Genomic DNA, 23,231 nt, shown 5'->3' with positions numbered 1-23,231 from the left:
CCATACAATTAATTAAATGAATCTGCAATCGTTCATAGTTGGGAGAGTGAGCCACATTTCTCAGCAAAAAAATATATCAAGTGGGAACTGCTAAAAAAAATATCACGTATTGTAAGATTGTCTGAGCAAAGCCGTCCTCACCTTTTGCTTCTTTAAGTCCAAATCATTGTGATGCTATCCGTGTCCTGCTTACCCATTGCACAGAGCTGCGGGAATATGATGAAGCTATAAAAATTAATTAATAATAAGAACAAAAATAATATCAATGAGTGACAAACAATAATAGTGTATAATGTATGTAGCTTATAAAAAGCTTTCTGTTTGATGATTCCAGTTTTAATGAATCTTCGTTTTATTTTTAGTGTGCAGTATTAACCCCTTAGCAGTGACTGATCTAAAACTCTCTTTATGCGTAATGAATGCTTTTTAAAACACTGGCCGTTTATAACTCATGGCCTCAATACGGTTTCAGTCAATGGTGGGTTAAGCTGGAGAAACAGTGATAAAGCGCCGTGGACTATTGAAATGTGGAGGTGTTGTTACACAACCAAGTCGCAGATTGTTGCCAGTCCATCGCAGCCCAATTGTAGGAAGATGCCGGTTCTTGCAAACACCAGTCACTACTACAACCCAAGTGTGACCATGGACAGGCTACGGTGATGACGGATACGAGTAGTGAAGCTGATCTGAAAACACGAGTGAGAAAAGCTCAGAACAGGCTCATAAGCAGGAAATTATCAAAGTTTTAAAGGGGAAATATTAGAAGAATTGGTAGAAGGAAAGGAGGTAAACTTTTACAAGACTTTTCGCTTCCAAACCTTATGTTACTCAGAAGATAATGAAACATTTGGATTCCTTTAATCCAACTGTTTTGTGATACTTTTAATTTTGCACTAAACATTTGTATGCAAAGTCAAAGCTTTACATAAAGAATGGACCTGGACGGTCGTAAGAAGCTCCTGGGTACTTTATACTTCAATCAATTCAGTGTCATTTAAGTTCAAATTAATCTATTAACATTTAAGTGGCATTTAACCCGGTACTTCAAACGCAGCCTTTGGATTTCAAGGCCATAAATTTGATAGCTTCTGATGCAGGGCAGATGGTGTTGGGAAAAAATATCAGCAATCTCTGTATGAAACAGGAACATTTCAACACTCCATTTACACGCAGACATGGGCAACATGTGTGGAGGTTTTGGCTGACTAGTAGTTTAAAGATCTTCTTCTACATACATTTCTGGATGATCTCATGAGCCAGCTCCTGAATCTTCAGCAATGTGCGGACAAACAGAAAGGATTTCTGTGCCTTCATTGGCAAACATCTCCCAGCTTCCCAAGTAGCCCTCAGACGCCCCATCAGCAGGTAAATGTGATAGTAGGGGAGAAGGAGGGTGACACAAAATATATGGCGCACAGGCATTTGCCAGCGACGGTTTGAGTTCATGAAAAGGTTACAAAGGAGTGGTGGCAACAGGGTCATGACTGGCAACTGCCCCCTATGGTAAAGGTTAGAACCGAAGCATCTGACACATCAGAGTAGAGAATTCCAGAGAATAGGTGCAGCATTCATAAAACCATGGAGGTGCCTGTAGGAAGAAGTCATGTAACTTGAAAAGAGATTCACATTTAGAAGAGCATTTGAAGATAACAGCAGAGATAACCAGGGGCACAGTGTTCTGAAGGGCTCTGGAGGTTATGGAGAGACAATGGAGGGAACCACTTCATAAGCACCACTCCATGGATGAAACTTGAGACAATGTTAGACGCCACATGTTGCATTGGTGGCATTGTACTTGTGGGTCCGTAGGAAGTTTAGTAGACTTTCAATAAGGTTTTCTTTAAAAAAAAATATAGGTATATATTGTCAGCAGTGATATTTTTAAGCATTAAATCTCTGCATCAGAACCTATTTGTATTTGCTTTCCACACAGAATGTTACTGGAGACAGACACTGACTGATCTAATCTAAATCACCTTCATTGATCACTGTCTTTACTTTGAAGGAATTATGTCCTGTTCTAACTTTTCTGTCTGCCTGTTATATTTTATGCAGTACAGAAAAATCACTAACTAAACAGCACAATCAGTATATATATATATATATATATATATATATATATGTGAATTTGGTAATATTCCCTGGGTGTGGCTATGCAGACACTTAAAAAACTGATGTTTAAATATCAAAGAACAAATAGGCTATAATTCAGTACACATTTCTATAAACACTAGCCAGTCCTAACCAAAATACATTCAAGAAAATAAACTATATCCACAGAATTCTAAAGTCATCACAAGTACACGTGTTTTTGATGCTTTTCTATTTATTGGTTCACTAATCTACACAATCAAGTCTAGATATTGCTGGCATGTTATTATTCTCTTTTGTAAAGGAGATGGCCCAGATGCGATGGATTCCTTTATTTCTGGGGCGCCCTACAATTAATGGGTCTTCTTGCCAGTTTTCCGGCTAGTTTTGGCCACATTCTTTTGGCAGCCTTCATCTTCAGAGATTTAGATGCAGGTTTCTTGTCCTCGCTGATGTGTTCAAAGATCCACTCGAGGTAGAACTGGGTCGAGGTGTACACTCTGGGGTTTTGCTTTTGGCCACAGCCGGAGCCCCAGCTGGTTATGCCGACCACCATGTAAAACTTGGTTTTGTGTCTTCGGCACATCAGAGGCCCTCCGCTGTCACCCTGCGTGATTCAAAGAGAAGATTTAATAAATATTTTCAAGAATTACCATTACCTCAGGATGTTGAAAACATTAACAATGTATCATCACTGAGTAAAAAGGACATGGGGCAAAAGATCTGCTTACCTGGCAGCTATCGATATCTCCCTGTTCATGTCCTGCACAGAGGTTGTAGTCATCCAAAGATCCGTTATTCCAGGTAAGGCTGTTGCAGTTTTCTACTGGAATCAGATTCACAGGAGCCTCCTGCAGCATGTCCGACGATTCAATGGCTGAAGAAAAAAAAGTCATCAAATGCAAAGCGCTACAGGGAAAGATAAACCCACAACTCTAAGGAGATAGTCTTTACATATATACAAAATGTACAGATAAAGCTTTACTTACATATTTCTTTGCTGATGCCCCATCCTGCGATGAAGCAGTCGTCCATTTTACTCAGAATGGCTTTTTTGGGAGGGAGACACGCTGGCTGAGTGTATTCATCAAATATGATGGGCTTATTCAGCTTAAGCAAGGCGATGTCATTGCTCTCCATTTCAGGATCGTAGTTCTTATGCTGAATCTTTTCTTTTATAGTCCGGATCTGAGCCTTTTTCCCCATCTTTGTTAGTTCGTTGGCGCCAAACACAAGTCTCCAGGAAAAATATTTACTGAATAAACCAAAGTGCATTTTACTTTTTCAACCATCAATAAATATCATGTTAACCAGAACACATGCTGTGTTTGTTTTTTAGTTATATCATAAAGGAACGAGCCCCCATTAACTTAATTATTTTATGACATAAAGTCAGGGTTTTGAGTTTCCCCAAAAATAGTTGTGTACTATGCAGGTATTCAGGAAATTAGCATACCCATGGTTTCTCCTAAAGAATAGATGACTAAGGTTCTGATCACAGGATTTATGTTAAATGTTTCTATTAAAAGACTCCAGTTAGTTGTAATGCAATACGCACTGGCCCCTGTCTACTAAACCGTTCTAAATCTGCATTTTCTCCCACAAAACAATTCAATTACTTACTTGCCGCAATTCTTAAAGCAATGGGCAGCTGCCAGAACCCACAAAGGATTCAGGACAACACCTCCGCATAGATGGAAATACCCGATGACGGTGTTCTCCTGGATGCTCACTGTCCAGGGCCATTCACCGGGCTCCGCATCCTTTCCCCCAACCACGGGGGAGCCACGGAAATCCTTCACTAGGGGTCTGTCTCCACAGACTGAAATAGAAATAAAAAGACATTGGAGAATCAGGATGTTTAAAGATGGGTTTAAAGTAATATAACACACAAAAAATACAAACATATGTTTAAGTTACTACATTATATTTTTAAAGAATAAAGTAAGATTGAATGTTATTGGTATTAACAGAATATGAATAATCCAGGATACACATTTTATTAAATATGTTAGCTTTAAAACGATTTGACAGTTATAGTCAACAACGTGTTTAAATTGGTACAAAAGATGGAAGGTGGGTTAAATAGTTAATTAAAATAGAATAAGCTATAAAACTATAAAACATCCATAAATTGTAATGTTAATGGTAACAATCTCTGCCTTATAATTTCCTTAAAGCTTCTGATGCTAAATTATCTGTAATAAATAAACTCACCTTCATTTTCAGAACTCTCGGAAATACTGAAAAGAGTCCAAATAACAAATCTGATCAGGAACAGCTTCATGGTTGGTGCTTCGCACTAAAAAGCTGTCCTCGGGCTGGGTGAGGTCGGGGGGTAGATGGAGACTCACTTGCTGTATTGGGGTTTCTCTTCCAGCAGGGGCATTTGCCAAGACACAGACTCCATTACAGGCATCAGAGATAGCAGAGTCAGTTTCCAACAGTTTCCAACTTCCTGTCATGTGACCGGATCTACCAGTAAGAAGCTCCTTCAGCAGTCACATGCTGCAGTCAAAATGGAAGAAGTTAAAAATGGAGGCTTCATGGTTCTGTGTGTAAGGAAAAGGCAAGGATCAGGGTAACTGCCGGAGGATTTCCAGACATTAACTTTCCGCTACGAGAAGAGATGCTCTGCAGGTAAGAGCTGTCAGTGTGGGGATATCTCTGAGGTATGGATGCACATGGTTGTCCTATTCAACATGTATGTCTCTGTTTGTGTGCATGGATGCCATGTATGTACTTGGTTATATGAGCTCATGCAGTAGCTCTTCATGGAGTTTTGTGGAATAAAAACTTGCTTTTCATGATGGCCCCTTTGTGGCTTTGTGGCCCCTTCCGGCCCTCTTGGATATGTTACACGGGGATGATCCTGTCTGTAGGTTATTAATCCCAGGTGAATTGTGCTCTAGCTGTCTATGGCTGAATAAAACAGCACTATCTATATAGAAAGGGGATGTGGTAATCCTATTGAGCAGCCAACGACCAGCTAGTGTACTGTATGTGTGTGTGTGTATATATATATATATATATATATATAAATATATATATATGTGAGGGGGCCACCACCTGAACCTGATCCATCCCTCCTGCTGCCACCCTACTACCACAGGGTGAAGTCTCAGTTACCTTGGTTATCGGAGCGCCGTTACCAGGTGCCTGGGTGCTGGGTAAGTATGGCTCTTACTGCGCCCCATAGTAATGCTTTACTGACTCATTATTAATTGTAAAAATAAAAAAAACATTAATACATCAAAAGAGGGTCACATGATCATTTCTGGTAAGCATTATTTAAATCAAATGTATAGAGTTAAATTAAAAGATCAATTGGAATGATAGTGATCTAGTAATTTTAGATCTCGTAAGATTGTGGCTTGCCTTTTAACGAAGTTATTATAGCGCAAAAGTGTAATTGATACGTTGATCACTAATTTCAGATGTAATATATCTATGACCCCACTTTAAATATGTATCAGTATAATTACTGGGCAGTAACAGCTAGCAGAGCAGTCCTTGGTAATCGCAAACATCACAGGCCACAGTTAATTTCAAAGTGATGTCCATATCTATCTGTGATTAACCTCCATTGGTTTCCTCTAAATTGTCACAGAATAACAAGAAGTTGGAGAAAAGCTGAATCAGAAGGTTGAAGACGAAAGACAACAATACGCGTTTTGTGGTTCATATCAACCAGTTTTCAAAGAAAAATTTCTGCTGGTGGCTTCATTAACAACCTACATTACACATAACCTTGTCAGCTTATCTTGCTTGCTGTAAAAGATTACTTACTCAATACTCATTTGGTGGCATTTAAGTGTAACCCCCCCCCCGTAGATAGTGAGAAGTGGCCAAGTTTATATGTGATTTCCAGTTGATCTGTATCTGTAAAGCTGGGTTTGTGTGTTATTCTGTTGATCTGCATCTGCTATGCTACGTTTCCAGACATTATTATTGTATACCTGCACATTCAGGATTTGTATATCTGATTCTGTTTATTTGATCTATACCTTCAATGCTGAATTAACATGTGATTTTCAATTGAACTATACCAGCAAAACTGGTTTTGTGTGTTATTCTGTTGATCTATATCTGCTTTGCCATGTTTCCATACATTATTTATGTATACCTGCGAATATAGGGTTTGCATGTCTTTTTCAGGTGATGCAAGTGCTGTTTACAGGTGTTGTTTATTTGATCTATAGTTCACAGGGAGGAAGGAAAAGATAGGTATGGCTTAGCGAATGAGGGGACAAAGGGACACTGGGGATGATTACGGGGGAGAGGACCACTCAATGTCACAGTAGGGTCAGAAAGAGGGAAGACTGCACTGACTCTCGCAGTCAACCCCTAATCTGCAGTCAGTGTGGCAAATCATTTTTTTTGGTGCGGGAGCGTAAAGAGTGATTGCATGCTAGGGAGCGTGGAGCGGGACCCAAGGAAATGGTTTCTGGGGTCCAATTTTTTCAATATTAAAAACAAAAATTTGTTGCAAAGTTTAGCTGTTTTTTTTCTTATATTGAATGTATATTATTGCTACCGGTGTTTCCAGTTATATATTATTGTACTTGTTTGCACTTGTACATAAAAAATCTTTAATTTAAACTAGTTGTTTGTTACAAGATTTTTTTCCTTTCTTTTTTGTGGGATGGGGGGGCGCCAGAGGAGTAGTCTGCACAGGCGCCTGAACACCTAAGGCCGGCCCTGTTCTAATTGATGATTCTTCAAATATTCTAGATTGTTTTTGTTGTTGTTTTAGCTCATTGAGCAAATGACAAAATAATATACCAAGTTTCTATGACTAGTTTCATAAGCCTAAAGAGTCGAGATGCCAGCAGTGTAATGAGGCTTCACAAAACTAGAGGCCAAGTATTACCGTGTACCAAAAATACTACTAAAATAGAAATAAGAATTGTAAGGAGTGATTGAAGAAACGTGCAATTTGAAATATTTCAAAGGTTTTCATTTTCATCACATAGAATAAGGGGCAGGTTCAGAACATGGCTGTAGGCAGGCTGATGTGTCCAGTTCAGGGCTGTGCACTACTTTAGCTTTAGATTCTCTCTTGGGCACCATCTTTAGGTGTTCAGAGAGAGCAGGATAAAAACAGGCAGGAAACTGGAAGCCCACTGGCAGGGCAGATGACTAGGAAGCCCACTGGCAGGGCAGACGGCTAGGAAGCCCATTGGCAGGGAAGATGGCTAGGAAGCCCTCAGGCATAGCACACGGCTGGGAAGCAGTCGGACAGGTAGGTACGTCTGGGACACACCGGGGTCTGGTACACAAATTGGGATCGTTATAGTAGCCAAGAGGCATACACGGAAAACAGATCAGATGCAGAAACAGGGTAGGTCAGTATACAGGCCAGGAACACAATACTCTAGCAATGAGGCTAGGCTGATGCCTGTTTTATATTGAGCCTTAATTGACTAAACGAGGGGCAGGTGTTTCAAGAGCGTTAGGGAACAGCATGGTCCAAGGACAGGCAGAAGGACACCACAATCCAAGATCCACCTGGTGGAGTAGTGGATAGGTGATTTACCTAGATTCGATCAGGGTTGCAGGTTTGAATCCCTGTGGAACCTCACAGGAAGCTGCCACCATGTTCATCTGAATAGATTAAAATAAAGGATAAAATAAAGCCAAATAGGTAGTAATAGAACTTTTAAAGTTAAGGAAATATTCTTGGACATTATTAAGAAAAATAATGCCCCAGGCATTAAGCCCTTTTGCCAGCTCACACACGCACAACGTTTTTTTTTATACATTTGGAATTCCAATGTAGGCATATATTCCTTGCACACTATACCTTCTAGTAAACTAATTATTTTTTAAACATCACACAAACCTTAACTTAGAAACTATTGGTGTGTTGAAGGGCAGGGCCGTAGCAAGGGTGAGGCGAGAGTGCAGCTGCAAGGGGGCGCACAGCCGCCCAGTCAGCAGCTGCAGCCTCCAGGACTGGTTGGGGAGATCACGGATCTCCCTAACCAGCTCAACAGGGCCCGTGGTGAATCACATGGCTGCCAGCAATGTGATTCACCACAAAGCCCCTAAAAAACAGTAGTGATTCTATAGGGAAGGGGGCCTCCCCTGGGCCGAGTGTGCTCTCCCCAACCCGCCCTGCTCATTAGGCATCCCCCGTGGGAAGTGCACACCCAGGCACCATCAGCGCTGGTCTGTGGAGGAGGTGTCTGATGAGCAGGGCTGGTTGGGGAGATCGAAATCCCCCTCTAACCGGCACAACATTAGGGAGAGCGAGATCTGTCAATTCAGACCTCGGCTTCTGTGCTCCCTAATCACTACATGCCGGAAAATGATGCAGAGCGCCGGTAGATGACGTCACCCCGGCGCTCTGCATCAATAGCCGGCGCAAAGTGATGAGGGAGCATTAAAGCAGAGGCCTGGGGTGATAGACCTCGTGCTCCGACCACAGGATAGAAGGTAGAAGATGATGGATGATGATTGAAGATGATGGAAGATGAGAAAAGTAAGAGATATGGAGAAAGGGGTGTAATGGCTGTGTATATGTGTGTGTTTGTAAGCTGGTGTGTATGTAAGGGCAGTGTGTGTGTGTGTGTGTAAGAGCAGTGTATGTGTAAGAGCAGTGTAGGTATTTGTGTGTTTGTAAGCTGATGTGTGCATATATGTGTGTATGTGTGTGTAAAGGCAAGGGAGTGTGAGGGCAGTGTATGTCTATACATGTGTGTATGGACAGGCTTGTGTAAGGGCAGTGTGTGTGTATATGTGTGTTTATGGGCACGTGTGTTAAGGCAGTATATATGGGCAGGTGTGTGTAAGAGCAGTGTATACGTATATATGTGTGTGTTTGTAAGCTGGTGTGTATATGGGCAGTGTGTTTGTGTAAGGGCAGCATAGGTATTTGTAGGTTTGTAGGCTGGTGTGTGTGTATGTGTGTAAAGGCAGTTCTGTATAAGGGCAGTGTATGTGTATATGCATAGTAATGGACAGGTGTGTGTAAAGGCAGTCGTGTGTATAGGCAGTGTAAATAAAACAACCTCTGTAAAAAAAAAATAGCCGTCGGGCACAATTTTCCATTCTTGCCTCAGGCGCAAAAAGAACCTAGCTATGGCTCTGTTGAAGGGGGCTATTGCCCTAGGCCTGGTCCAGTGAAGCTTCTCAAACTGCCCCCTAGGTTTTTTCTCATACCATGTATCTTCTGTTATGACACAGACCCATTACCTTTCATCTGTCCAACTTGGCCATTGAGTAAGCAGAACACTGGGCAGCATGATATTTTTAAGCAAGCAAACCATTTCTTTTTCACTTGTGCTACTTTTAGTTTCCTAACACTAAAATACAAAACAGCATTCTTGACAAGTAGTAAAAAAGTTACCCACCATAAACTTGTAGTGTATTGGATTCAACTGAACGGGCACCATCTGTCGCTGGTTGAACTTGTGATTGAAGTATAAACAGATATTACGTACTTCAATTTCTCCTCCAGTACATTTATTCATGAACCGTATTCTATTATTTTATTTTCATAAACACTAAATATTTTACATTGTGTAACGTTCTCAGATGTAAAAATACCCAATATCCTCCGAAACTAAGTTATATTTTCCATAAGGGGAAACAAATCATTGTTAAATACTTTTAGATGCTTATAACCACTACAGTTTGAATACATGAACTGACTATTCACAGATGCTCAACTTTATCCCACTCTTGGCTGCCGAAAAAAAATATTATTGTTTATTATTATTTTAATAATTATTAAGACTCTTATTTTAGAATTTATGTTCTAAAGCACTATGTGTTTGCAATGGACGGTAGGTTATGGAGAATGATATGTATAATGGGATGGGTTGAGTGAAATCATGAAAATAACAATTTAAGGGGAATCAATTATAAAAGACAACATTAATGACTGGTAGTATAATAGCACCTATTGGTGGAATAAACACTTGCAAGATCAAACATGAAATGTGGTTTTGAGAACCCCAGAATTTGCTGATTTATCTGAGGATTGGTTATGGTTTTCACCCACTATTAAAGAGGAAACACATGTGCATTTGCATAGAATGAGAAGTGTGAATCCCAGAAGAAGAAGACACAGAGAAGGCCTGTATCAGGTAAAAGCATCACAAACATAGCCATTAGAACACCAAATCGGAGGAGGAAACCAGCCAATGGCTAGACAAAATACATCTAATAGAATAGATAGAATATTCCATCTATAATGGAATAGAGTGATTGTCTAGTGTAAGAATGATAGGCGGACATAACAGGAGACAAACACCACTTGCCTCTGAAGAAGCCAGTATTGGCGAAGCGCATCATTCCTCCATAACACCATCAGAAATCATGTGTCACAAATTCCAATAACTACTGTACCACTTTTATCTTTTTGAAGCTTGCTGTTTTTAATATACATCATTAAAAAAAAAATATTACATTTACGGCTTTTATATTTCAATTGTTGTATTAGCTCCCAACCCAAAACAACATTACTGCAGATACTTTCTTTTGATCAATAGGGAACTGCTGCTGGGAGTTGGTAGCAGCTACTGTAGTCTCTATTTTTCCGTTTTTCTAATTGGTTTCTTTTTTTTTTGTTTCTTCCTCCTGGTGCATACTTACACATCATTTCTCACGGCTACCGTTAAAAACAAGTGTTACAGTCCAAGACACCATGAAATGATGTACCTACTAATAATGTTCAAAAGCCACCAAATGTGATGTTGTGGGGGTCCAATGCATCGCTATACTGTATGAGCTGCGGATGAAGTCACACATGTCACCTTAGATTCTGGCTACTAATGTTGTCATTGCTACTAGATGTGAAAATTAAATCTTCCTGGGATAGATACCAGGCCTCCCTTTATTGCTGTTTAATAGCTTGATTCTTAAAAAAAAATCTACTTTCCACTGCCTTCTGGGAACATCACAAACCGTGAAACACTTTTCTCAATTTCATTGAAAAGAAACAAATTGACATATATTAACTCATCTCTACTTGAGCTAAAAGGATGGATGGGATTAAACCATTCTAATGGAGGCAGTCAATGGAACAAAAAAATTATGTTTTGTTTGTTTGCAAAGATAAATTGATACTTTTAGTTATGTACTAAAATGTGTGAAGGCTCCGCAAAGTTGTGAAAGTAATCTGAAGTGGCGAAAAGGTGGAGAAGGAGATGCAAAATCAGAGACATCACAGAGGATGAGGAGGAGCAGAAAAGATGAAACTCGAAACATTTGTTGGACAAGTTAGCGATAGAGTGAGTGAGGGAGTAAGTGAGTGAGTGAGAGTTAGTAAAACCACAATTTTCCAAAAACATTTCTTTCCAAGTTTCGTTCAAAGCGAAAACGGCAGGAAACGAAATTCATTGTCCAAAAAAGAAATGGAAAATTTGTCTGAATTGTTTTTGGTCAACATTCGTGAGACTAATATTACGTACAATCCTTAAAACATAGGACAATAACAACGGATATAAGAGTATAGGGGAGAGTTCCACTTTAAAATATTATCACTTCCAAGCCAATCTATAGCTATCTAATGTATAAACAGTTTACGGCTAGGAGGAGCGTTCCAGATTCCACTCCAAAAATCTGTCTGTTGGTTTTGGTCTAGATAAGAAAGTCGTCTTCTGGTGTTGGCTCCACTCATACCTTATACTTTTGAGATCAGTTTGACCCCTGCGTGACCATCATCATTTTAGAAGCAATAATAAGACTTGGACCGTTACAAAGTGAATTAAAACAAGATGTTTGCAATGCTGAAGATAACCCGATACATGTGGCCTTGAGCTCCATAAAGTCTCTTTACATATCACAGCGCATATCTTTTATTCAATTAGCGTTAGTCAATTTAGTTGTGGTATATTTTAGAAAGAAAAGAATTCTCTGGCGCATACCACATAAAAGTATGTTTTCAATTCAAGCTAAAAGCAAAGGAATATCGTGTTTTATAGAAATATATGTTTAACCATTTGTGATTATGTATTTATTTATGGATGGAATAATAGGAATATACCACAGATTATATGAATGAGCAAAGCAAGCAACAAACACCCAGATCCTAGACCAGACAAAATCAGATATATTAATGAATACAGTGGTGAGCTAATTTACACTCAAATCCATGACCAGTCCTCGTATTTCTGGCATCCTAGGCAAGCTGTAAAGGGACACATCTTATTTGAGTGACATTAAAGTTTAGTTATTCTGGTCAATTAAAACCACTCTACTGGAAAGAAGACACACTATTCACTAAAGTCAGCTTGACTGTCAACCATAACACACCTACTTATCTTGATTATAAACTCAAAAGGTCAGATTTTCACTGAGATTCAAGTGAAATTGGCATTCTTTTTTGAAGGTTCCGTCCAAGCTGACGAACTCAAATCATCAGTATATGGCGAGTCGACGGGAATTTATTTTCAATAGGACTTGATGCGCCAAATGTTCATATGACTGATATAAGACTATATGATAGACTTGACCACCAACTCCCATGTGTAACTCCACAGAGACACTCGACAAACTCGAGAGCTGCTGAGTTTACCATCACAAACATCAAAAGCCATTAAGGGCAGTTTGGAAGACCTCAATGAAAGACACTACACTCTACTCTTGTAAGTTGACTTTGTCAAGAGCTGTTGAGTGGTTTCAAGCTAAATCTGTCAAATCTTGTCAAACATATTTGACTTTCCACGAAGAGACCAACACCCACGTTCCTTTTATCATTAGCTGACAGGATAATGATGCCAGCGCATTAGCACTTCTCTGGTGCACAGACCATACCAATGACCCCAATAGCGGCCCACCAGCTGTGTGTCCTTTACAATTAGCACTATAACTGTTTTAGAAAAAATAATGCATACACCCCCAGTTAATGGCCATTAATATGTTCAAATTTTATGGGAGGAGGGCATAGTCAATTACAAGTTTTACTAGAAAGCATGCATCTCTTAAAATTTATTAGAACTGGCAATTTGGCCTCCACACTTATATATTATATATGCCTCTGTATGAATGAAGTAATACACACTAATGTATGTATGGGGTGAGAATATTGGCAGTAAGTAAATGATAACAATTACCCTATAAAAAGTGATTACAAATAAAGCATGCTCTATTTATCCAGTTTCGCATTTAATAACAAAATATAAAAAAGGTAATAAATAGAGATATTTTAATAATAAAAGCAATAATAACCTTTGAAGAAACACTATTATTTTTTAAAAATAATATTCCTTGAAGAAACGGTGGAAAAAAATAATAAAAAATAATTAATAATAACCCGGTTATTTTAATACAATTTAGCGATGAAAATAGTACTTTCTAAGGAGGTCCTAATAAGGATTTATTCAGATACTGGCATCGATACAGCTTGATAGCTTGCAACGGAATGTCATGAAAACGATCGTATGTATCTTAGTTACCAAATTGAATTTGGGATCTTCTTCAAGCGGAGAAACCACTGTTTAAAGACATATCGAGTAGGCATCAGAAGGGTGTTCTTCCATGGCAAGGAGATTACTCATTCTTAGAAATATCAACTCTTTTCTTAGCAAACTTGTGCTATTCTAGGCAGTATGGGCGTACAAGTTGGCATTTTGATCCACTTGCCGTGGCATTAATTCTCGGTCCAATGATTATTATATTCAAATAGATAAAAACAATACACATTTTCTTGCAAAAGTAAAGGTTGCCAAGAGCAACAGTAACAATTACAGGGCTCTCTAAACCTCCTTTTTTATTCTTACGCCGTTAATTTTTCAATTATATTACCAGCAGTAGAGTATGGGCAAAGAAATCAGATTCTCTGAAATGTATATTATAAATACTGGCTTTATTTTATATATATATATATATATATATATATATATATATATATATATATATATAAAGCCAGGGAGAGAAAACATTATTAATACAAAGGAATACAGGGTGCTATTTTTGATGCATCTTTGTTTAAATAGTTTACCCTTGGAAGTATTTGTGGCGAATATTAAATATAAATGGAACGGGCTATAATAAGTATTTATATTTACCAAACTGTTCTTGTGCTTGTCATCTGCTTTTGTGACATTGCTGTAAGTGAAGCATCAGATTAACCCATTTGGGGTTTATTAAACCCATTTTAGTTTATTAAAATTCAATCTATAGGGGTTGAGCCTGTTTTTAATTGTAGTTAATTGCTGGAATATATGGTCTTAAAGTAGGTTATGATTCTGCTAACAATAAGTACTGGAGCCACCACTATTTATGTAATCCACTATCACGGGACAAAGCCAGGTGACCATGGTTTCCATACTGACAACCTACAAAGGATCCAGTACTGGAAGACGTGCATTTTAATGCATTCTGCATCTTATATCATGTAATTATCCACTCGTGGAACTTCAATGGAATAACAAGGGGTCGTCCCATTTGAATTTGCAGAGCCATCTTGATATGTTTATCTTCTGCCGTGTTCCCCCGAAGAAGCAGAAATCAAGTTCCCCCGGAGAAATGTATGAATTTAATACGTACAGAGATGGTTTCATAAGATCATTTTTACTGTTACTTCTAAGTCATTCTACTTGTCCTTTGTGGGATTTTTAACTGTTAATAATGCAAGACAAAAACGATATAAATCTGTAGTACAAACGCACCGTTTTATGTAGGAAGATCCCAAATCCCAGATGTCTCATTTAGTAACCACAGTGTTTCGATTTTGACAATAAGATACCGTTCGAAAACCAGAGGCAAATGTGTTCTTTCTATATCTCCCTTTAGAACGTGGACCTGATGCTTGTTCTTCTGCAGGCTCACAAGCCAGCAAATGAATTATCAAAGCATGTGGAAGTTGTTTTTTTTTTTATACCACCTAATGTATAGATTATTCCCAAGATAATTAACTTTTTTTTGACAAAACGGCTTGAACATAATGTTTTGTTTCTCAGAAGGTATATTTTAGCTGGAGAAAGAGAGTGGAAAAGGATCCTGGGCTATGACATCATACCCAGGAATTGATATATTTGTACTGCTGACATGCAAAGATGTCTGTGAAAGATCACTAGTGAACACCAGCAATTGTATCATCTGACAGAGTTCCCAGAATATAAATAGAGAACTCACCAAAAAATTCAGTTTTGTTGGCTATATTAGATATGCTAATGCGTATATGGGAGCATTTTATGATATATACAGTATAGCAATTTACAGGGCAAGGCTGGGGATAACTAGGTGGCCATAGGCACTTAAACGCCAGCAGACGCCCAATGATATAAGCGTAACCACGACTGGATTTCCTACTGGAGGAGCAGATCGGGTGCATATGGGGCAATCTCGGGCAGCAGCCTGTCGGGCATTGAGCCAGTTGGCCCATCTTGGCCGGGCAATTTAACTGTAGTGACTGGTGTAAACATGAGAATGTCCACGCTGACGTTATAAGATTTATTCACAACGATACCTACTAAATTTTACCTAAAACGCAGCTGATAAAAAGATGGCAGTGCTTCGCGTCGGCCCTGTGGAGACCATGTTGAGACCATGTTGAGTATGATTAAAAGTATTAGCAATTCGGAACCTTGGGGCTCTGGATTTATAGGTTTTACTATTGGGGATTCTGGATTTGGGGGATTCAGGTAGAAAGTTAAGTGGTTGCAAGTGCCTACAGAACAGATCTGCTTAGACTCAATCCACCACTCACAAGAGTTCCATTTCCCGGGATCCATCCAAGTTCATTAGACACTTGTAGTTTAGCAAGTTGATGAGCTTGATGCAATTCAAGATTAATTGATTTTAGCCAAAAATGAGAATGTAAGAAGCATGGGATGCCCAATTATATATCGTTCTAATATCAAGGCAAAAAAAAATGTTTAGCCACATCACAAATTAAGGAAACTGTAATACATTTTCACAATGGAAAAAAAATGGCCTTTCTTTGGTTATTGCTAGAAATCTAAAATGTTGTGGCTGTCTGGTCGGGTGATTAACACTGAGCCATTCTGTTGTGTCCCGCAGGCAGTATGATAAGGAGTCAGGGTGTTTGTCTATTAGACTGGGATAAGATAACAGAAACAAAACACACATACAAATGGCTAATATACAGCTATCTAAAAACATTATATCATGCAAAAAAAATAATTGTTTTAAAATAGAAAACAGCACAATATTTTTGAAAACAGTTCTAATCTGATATTTGTAATATATTTAAAAGTAGTAACATTGCGGTTGTGCCTGCTAGCTTTAAAGATTTACCCTTTTTTTTCATTGCTTATTTAAAGCCGTGTGTATTTTACATCATGCAATCTGCTCTCTTAGATCCTAGAAACATGCCAGAAGCTCAGAACACGCAATGATAGCGTTGACGGTTCCCGGAACAGAACAGCCTATGTTTGTACAGACTGCGTTTGCATGTGTATTTCTGTCTGGTTCTGGTATTCTAAGCCTTTGCTCTATTTTAACATAGGGACCCGGGGTAAAGGGGACTTAACTAATGCCATTTTAGAATACACAACAAGGTTACCTCTGTCACTGCCCCAACAGAACGTACGCATATTTACACCTCCTACCTTCCTTCCCTGGGTGTCTAATCTTTATGATAAATGTAGTGGAAACATGTTAATAGGTAACTTTAACAGTAATTACTATTAAACAGCAAATCTATTAAAGTTAAAATGAAGTTGCCTATAAGAATGTGTAGGTTTATATGCATGTAATTTTACTGGTGTGTTTTTAGCTGTGAGTGTGCAGTGGCACAGAATGGGCTGCAGGTGGCGCTGCTCTGTTTTAGGCATAAAGCAGTGTTGCAGGTAAATAAGCCACTGGGGATAGGGCTTTACCAAGGCAGTTTATGTACCTTTGTGGTCCCTTTAATAGCTCTTTATGTAATTTAGGAATATTTGCACATTTACAGCTAAACACATTGTTATATTGTATTATGTTTAAGTACCCTTTAGAGCTGGTGAACACTGTGATACAGCCATCACCAAAGTGTCTGAGCTCCTAGACAATAAGTTCTGATGAGTAACTTTACCTCTTAAATAGGGATACTAAAGAGGAAGAGAAGGCTATTGTAGATATAAGATGAAGCCAAGGACCCACGGACAGGATTCAATAGTAATACCTAATATATTATCTATATTTCTATAGGTATTCCAAAATTTATTTTAATTTCTAGATTGTAAGCTCATTTGAGCAGGGCCCTCCTCATCTGTTGTTTCTGTAAGTCAAATTGTTATGTTATATACTACTTACTACGTACCATTGTACAGCGCTACAGAATTTGATGGCCCTATATAAAACAATAAATAATAATAATATTTAGATTACCCTTAGGTGCTATTAGGACATTTAGGTATTGACAAACAGTGCAAATACTGACAAATCCAGTCCTATAACTGTATGACTGTCACGGACTGGGTCCAAACAGATGACTGAAAGGACCCAGCGCGCCCAAAGATTGTGTGCAGGAGTCACAGTGCAGTAGTGGAGTTAGACAGGGCCTGGTTGCAGGGTGACCACACTCACCCAGGTGTTGAGCACCTAGGGTAGTGCAGCCAAACACCAGCGCCCAGATATGGCAGCGGAAGTAGTCCAGAACAAAGTCAAATCCTGCAGGCACCCTGGAACAGGCATGAGACATCACACAAGAATCACGTGCAGGATGCTGCAGGCTGGGAGTAAGGAAGCTAAGCAAAGGATATAGCAGAAACATAACAAGCAAGGGACAGGGAGACCAGGCACGAAACATAACCAGACAAGACATACATGTTACAGGGCACTACAGTGAACCAGAAAAGGAATAAACATTACTAGACAAGATATACATGATACAGGGCACAACAAAGGACAGGGAAGAAGGCAAGGAACACAGGGGAAGGAGTGAGGAGCCGGAATCCTCGGACGCTTCTCCTTTAAGCAAGGATGGGCCATATTGACTAGGACAAAGGGAGAGGAGAGAGGAACCAGAATCCTCAGATGATACAAGGAAGAAGAGCAAAGGTACATAAGAGACAAACAAACAAACATGAATACAGGAACTAGCCTAGAACTATATGATAACAATTGGAGATTCCGTCACATCTTATGGCCATAGTATACTTAGCCCACCACTACGCCAAAGTACTCCAATGACGGTGGGTCCTAACGCTAATCCCTGCTGACAGAGGTACGAAACAAACTAAACATGTAATCCAAACACATAGCACTGAGACATAGCTTTAGACTGCAGACTGAGACAAACAGAACACACGGGAGGGGCACACCTTATAAAGGATATAAAGCAAAAGCAAAGAGCTGAAGCAGAAGCAAGGAATGGGAGATCAGAACAGAGCAACAGGAAATCCAGGAATGGATTCAAGCAAAACGGGGAAACTGAAACAAGAGTGAGATATGCAGCTCCGCAGCCTGGGTAGGATCATGACAATGACCAATTAAAGATTTTTTTCTGGACAACTTTAATGAAAGCATAATCTGGCTTCACGGATGAAATTATGTATTTACAAATATTTACAAATTATTTTTAAAGTTGAGCTTTACCAGAAGTGCTTTCTGTTATACTATAAACAAACTTGCACATAACCTACAATTCAAAGGACCTTTACATTTGTCATTGACATTGCAAAGGTTAAATTTAAACTTTGAGTCACAAGCGTTTTATACTTACCTCTTTATCCTCGTCGGCATATGGTTTTCATTTGAGTTTAGACAGAAATCTGATATTGAACTGAATGGAAAACAGAAATGCATACCTTAATAGAGAGCAAAAAAAAGTGCAAGAAAAAAACGAGAAAAAAAACAAACTAGAAAATGCAGAAAAAAATTAAGAAAAACAAAGAAATATATATACATGCTCTAACATTTTAGATAGAACTTTACTTAAGTAAACAAAATGTTTGTTATCTTATAATTCTTTGGAACCTTAATTTAGCCCAATATGTTTATTATAGTATATTATATTTATTTATTGTTTGTAAGTTGTTGTCTGTTTTTTGGATGTAATCAGCTTCCCATTCAATTCACATCACAAAGACCCTTTACTCACCTACACAGCTATTAGCATCATTTCATTCATGTATTCAAACTACCACTGTATACTTGTTTTGGAGACATTTTATATTAAAATTAGTGAAACAACTACATAAATACACATATCATTGTTTTAACTCAACTCACTTTCTTCACTCCTCCTAAGTCTTCCAGAGACACCATCTTCTACCAAAAGTAAGGAACAACGTAAATGAACCCACCAGACCAATATCTGGAGTGGACTCCAATGCGTCTGCAAAAGGCAAACAGGCCCTTTTTTTCTGTATAGGACAAAGCAACTAATGCCAAAATCATTTCTCATCATCCTTACAAAGTCACTATTAACAGTAAAGGAACTGTTTATTATATTTATTATATTTATTATTATATTTTATTATATGTTATTTAATTATATTATTATATTTATTATTATTATATGTATTATTAATTGTACTATTATATTTTTTATTATTATTATTATTACTAATTATTCGAATTAAATAAACTAAGGAAAGACAGAGTACACTCAGAGGAAAAGTCAATTAGATTGTTCTTCATCTGTAAAGTCGAGAAGCCGATTTAAATTAAAGGAACTATAATTAGTCCAAAGGAATGTGTTATGATCAACTTGCATTTAAGGTATCTACTTCCACTTACAAATTATGTAAACAATAAATTATTTCATTAGCTACATTTTCCAAGAAGGTGCTGCCTGGTTTCCGAGTAGGTTGTAAATAGACCGGAGGAGATCCGGCCTTTACATACCCCTGATTCCCAACATCGTCGGTGTGTGTTCCAATGGCTAAGTCAACCCACACCAGGATAGCGACACTAACAAGATTATTATTCCATTATATCCAAAGCGAAACATTTAAGCCATTTGTATTCTAATCCTCTGGAAATAATTGTATTTGGATGCAGATGGGTCGAATCATTCCTGACATCCGAGAAATTTTAATTTGAGATCAACAATTCATTATGTGTGAAATAACAGATGAGTGTAAAAATGGCACCATTCATCATGTCCTACTAGGCTTGACTCTAAGCTGTCCCTGAACCAAAATACAACAGGTTTAAACGTATTCTGTCCTTACCGCCTCATACAGTGTCCTTTACCGCATATTTGTTTAAACTCTATCTTTGGTCACAGTATTTGTATAGTAAGGGACCTCCAAGGCCTTGAAGGAATCTGTAAATCTACAAATGACTGTATGAAGATGTTGACCTAATAAAATACTTTTAATAAGTTCTAAACAGTATTTAACGATCATGATCATGGAAACAACAAACCCAGGGAAGCTAAAATGAACAGCAGCCCTAGTTGGAGTTATCCCCCCTCCCAAAATGGGTGAAAACCAGGGTTGGGTGGTCACAGGGCTTTGATGATCCTGTAGAGATGTTTGAACCTAAAAGTCATTAGTAAACTTGTACACATGCAAATTAATCAATATGACTAATTAATACACAATGTTGATATTAAGGTAAACATTGTATCATATAGACTGGAACAATGCAGTACAGACGTCAGGATCAGTCTGAGGTCAGAATTTGTGAAGAAGACAGGAAAAAATAAAGAAGAAGGGATGGACTGGATCAAAACAGAGTCACATAAACAAGCAGAAGTCAAAAAATCAAGCAAGAATCAGTAGGGTCAAACAGGATGTATTAAACTGGTCTGTGCCTGCGCACACATTGAAACTGAAATTAGTACCCGGAAATTGTGTGGTTGTGTGCTAATTCAGAAAGGAAACCAAGGAGATTGACATACTAGACATCTTTAATGTACGTATTTCCGTTCTTAAGAAGTCCATTGGCCAGCAGTCAAGCCGATCTATTTTTGTTGAAATACAATAAACTGGTCAACTGGTAAACCGGTTTACACATCAGTGTGAAAATAAAATCCTGGTTTTCATCCCTGAAAGAATAAAATTCTAGTTTCAACCTCCATAGCATTGTGGCTGTTCCCTACTTTACGATTTGTATACATAATTCAGCAATTTCAAAATACTTTTCTTTATGACCCTCTCTGTAGACAAACTATATTGATTAAACGGATCCAAAATGTTCTGAAAGTATTAGCGATAGCCTTTTACTCATTTTGTTTTATGTCTCAGAGCATTTATATATAAATAAAAAAATATAATGCTTATAATTATATTCTTTTTCCCGTAGGCAATTCATAGTTTGACAGAATATCCTCTTGTGATGTTGTTTGGCTTTTTAGAGCAAATGATATCAGACCTTTGTCTCTGAATGTTCTATGATTGATAACAAATCATCATTTTTTGACCATGTTCTATAAGTATGTCTTAAAAGCATACTTCCATCAATTTAGAATCAATTTAGAATTTAAACATGCAGATGATAGGATAAAGCTATCTGAGACAAGATCAAGGTTTTATCTGTGTTACAAGTACAAGCGCTAAATAAATCCCCCCAAACCGTCAATATCATATCGAGCCTATTGATTTGTTAATCTTTTTCTGATACATTTGATTACTATTTAAGATTTCTTGACAAAATATTATTAATATGATCATTTTCAAATCTAAATAATCCCATATTGATATTTGTAGTTTGGGAATTTATGTAAAAAAAATCCTAATACAGCAATTTTTATCTTTTTTTTAAAAAAAAGTTGTCTTTTGGTAATAAAAGACAGCCAAGATGTAATGTCACAGACAAGATCAAACACCCCATCTGGACCTTTGCCAATAGAATTTTGTCCTGGAGCATTTGGCAAATGGCTAACAGATCAACAGTTATCACAAGTAGCGCTATGGGAAATTTATAGGGAAAGGTTATATTAGAGAGACAATAATACTTTAACTGCTGCTTACCCATGGCTTTTTACTAAAGATCATATTGTGATAGGTACAGATTATATATGAAAATGTAATAGACTCTGATCATTTTTGTTAATAAGAATTTAAACAATATTCTGAAAGGGAATTACAGCTAACAAAAGTGTAATGAAGTATTATTGCATATGTAATAAAACATTTGAAGTATTTATTTTCTGTGTCAATAAGTCTCATATCAAAAAACACTCAGTGATGGAAGCCCCCCGTTTTATAATTAAACCCAGTAATGTGCGGGTGAACTATAGTTTGACTTCAATACAGAATTTCTTTAAGTCATAATGGTATAACACACACGGCCAGCCTCCTTAACCCTTAACGTAACCACTACTATGTCCTCAGCAGTGACTTACTTCACTGGAGGTCTGTGGACCTTCACTGCCTTCTGCCTCGGCGATCTGGCCTGTATCCTCACAGGCATCACCGGGGCTTTCTCCTCCAGCGATGACGTCATCGCGCAATGTCGCGATGACGTCATCTAACAACTTTATTAACAACTGACATTTGTTATAGGTATAGGTATGGGGGCATGCTGCTTAGATGCCTGTATCTCAGGCATCTAAGTAGCTACAGACCCCTAACATATACCGTTGGAAAGTTAATCGCTTCACCTTTATTGCATATGATAGCTGCATGGTCCCTTTAATGTTTTGTGGTGCCCCCCTTGCAATTGGGTGAAGGATTCTCCTGAATCCCCCCCCCCCAATGCATTTGCCTCTTCGATCTACAGCTATTTGCTCTTCAGGAGATGTGTTCGGCCAAACAAACCTCCCTCCTCGTGATATACTCGCCTCCAGTTAGCTCCATTGATGGTTTGGCCAATGCTGCAGGCAGGGTTCTTGAGAAGCAGTGGCAAGAAAGCATGGAGGCAAAAGGTAGCTAAAGCTGCAAGGCTGCAGTTTCTACTTGAAGTTAGTGGGTTTTTTCCCATTATTTTTTGTTCCTCTTTAGCGGGGCTGCCATGGACAGAAAGAAAACAGCCTCCTTAATTCTAGAATCATGTAAAATAAGCAAACTAAAAAAATCGTAGGCATCTCGGTATTGGTGAAGGGATTGAAGCTGGAGTTTCCAACAGCATGGAAGTAGTCAGTAATGGACCTGTAGCAAAATCATACCTAACACTTTTAGTGTATACAAGCAGTTGTACGCTATGCTTTTATATCAGCTCTGCACCTTTTACTCATTTAAGTTGGGGTGCTGATGGACAGAGGCCCATCTGGCATTTACCCAATTTGTCCGACGACCAGTCTTTCCTCTCTTGAATGTTTGCATCAAAGAAAGCAACAGAGCTTA

General features: G+C 38.3%; 1 protein-coding gene across 1 annotated transcript; it reads right to left on the bottom strand.

The window, feature by feature from the left end:
* Positions 1-623: 623 nt before the first annotated feature.
* LOC149277651 (acrosin-like) lies at positions 624-22,392 on the bottom strand. The gene is made up of 8 exons (XM_089502629.1): positions 22,292-22,392; positions 18,716-18,775; positions 4,309-4,334; positions 3,715-3,913; positions 3,081-3,328; positions 2,823-2,968; positions 2,462-2,698; positions 624-686 (listed from the first exon to the last, which is right to left on the bottom strand). Exons 1-8 carry the CDS (start codon positions 22,390-22,392, stop codon positions 624-626), a joined length of 1,080 nt encoding a protein of 359 aa, XP_089358755.1.
* Positions 22,393-23,231: the final 839 nt, after the last annotated feature.

The sequence above is a fragment of the Sceloporus occidentalis genome, unplaced genomic scaffold (genome assembly GCF_023333645.1).
Source record: "Sceloporus occidentalis isolate IW3139 unplaced genomic scaffold, rSceOcc1.0.p SCAF_207, whole genome shotgun sequence".
NCBI classification, from domain to species: Eukaryota; Metazoa; Chordata; class Lepidosauria; order Squamata; family Phrynosomatidae; genus Sceloporus; species Sceloporus occidentalis.
Note: the sequence above shows the minus strand (reverse complement) of the source record. Positions and strands in the feature narration are given on the sequence as shown.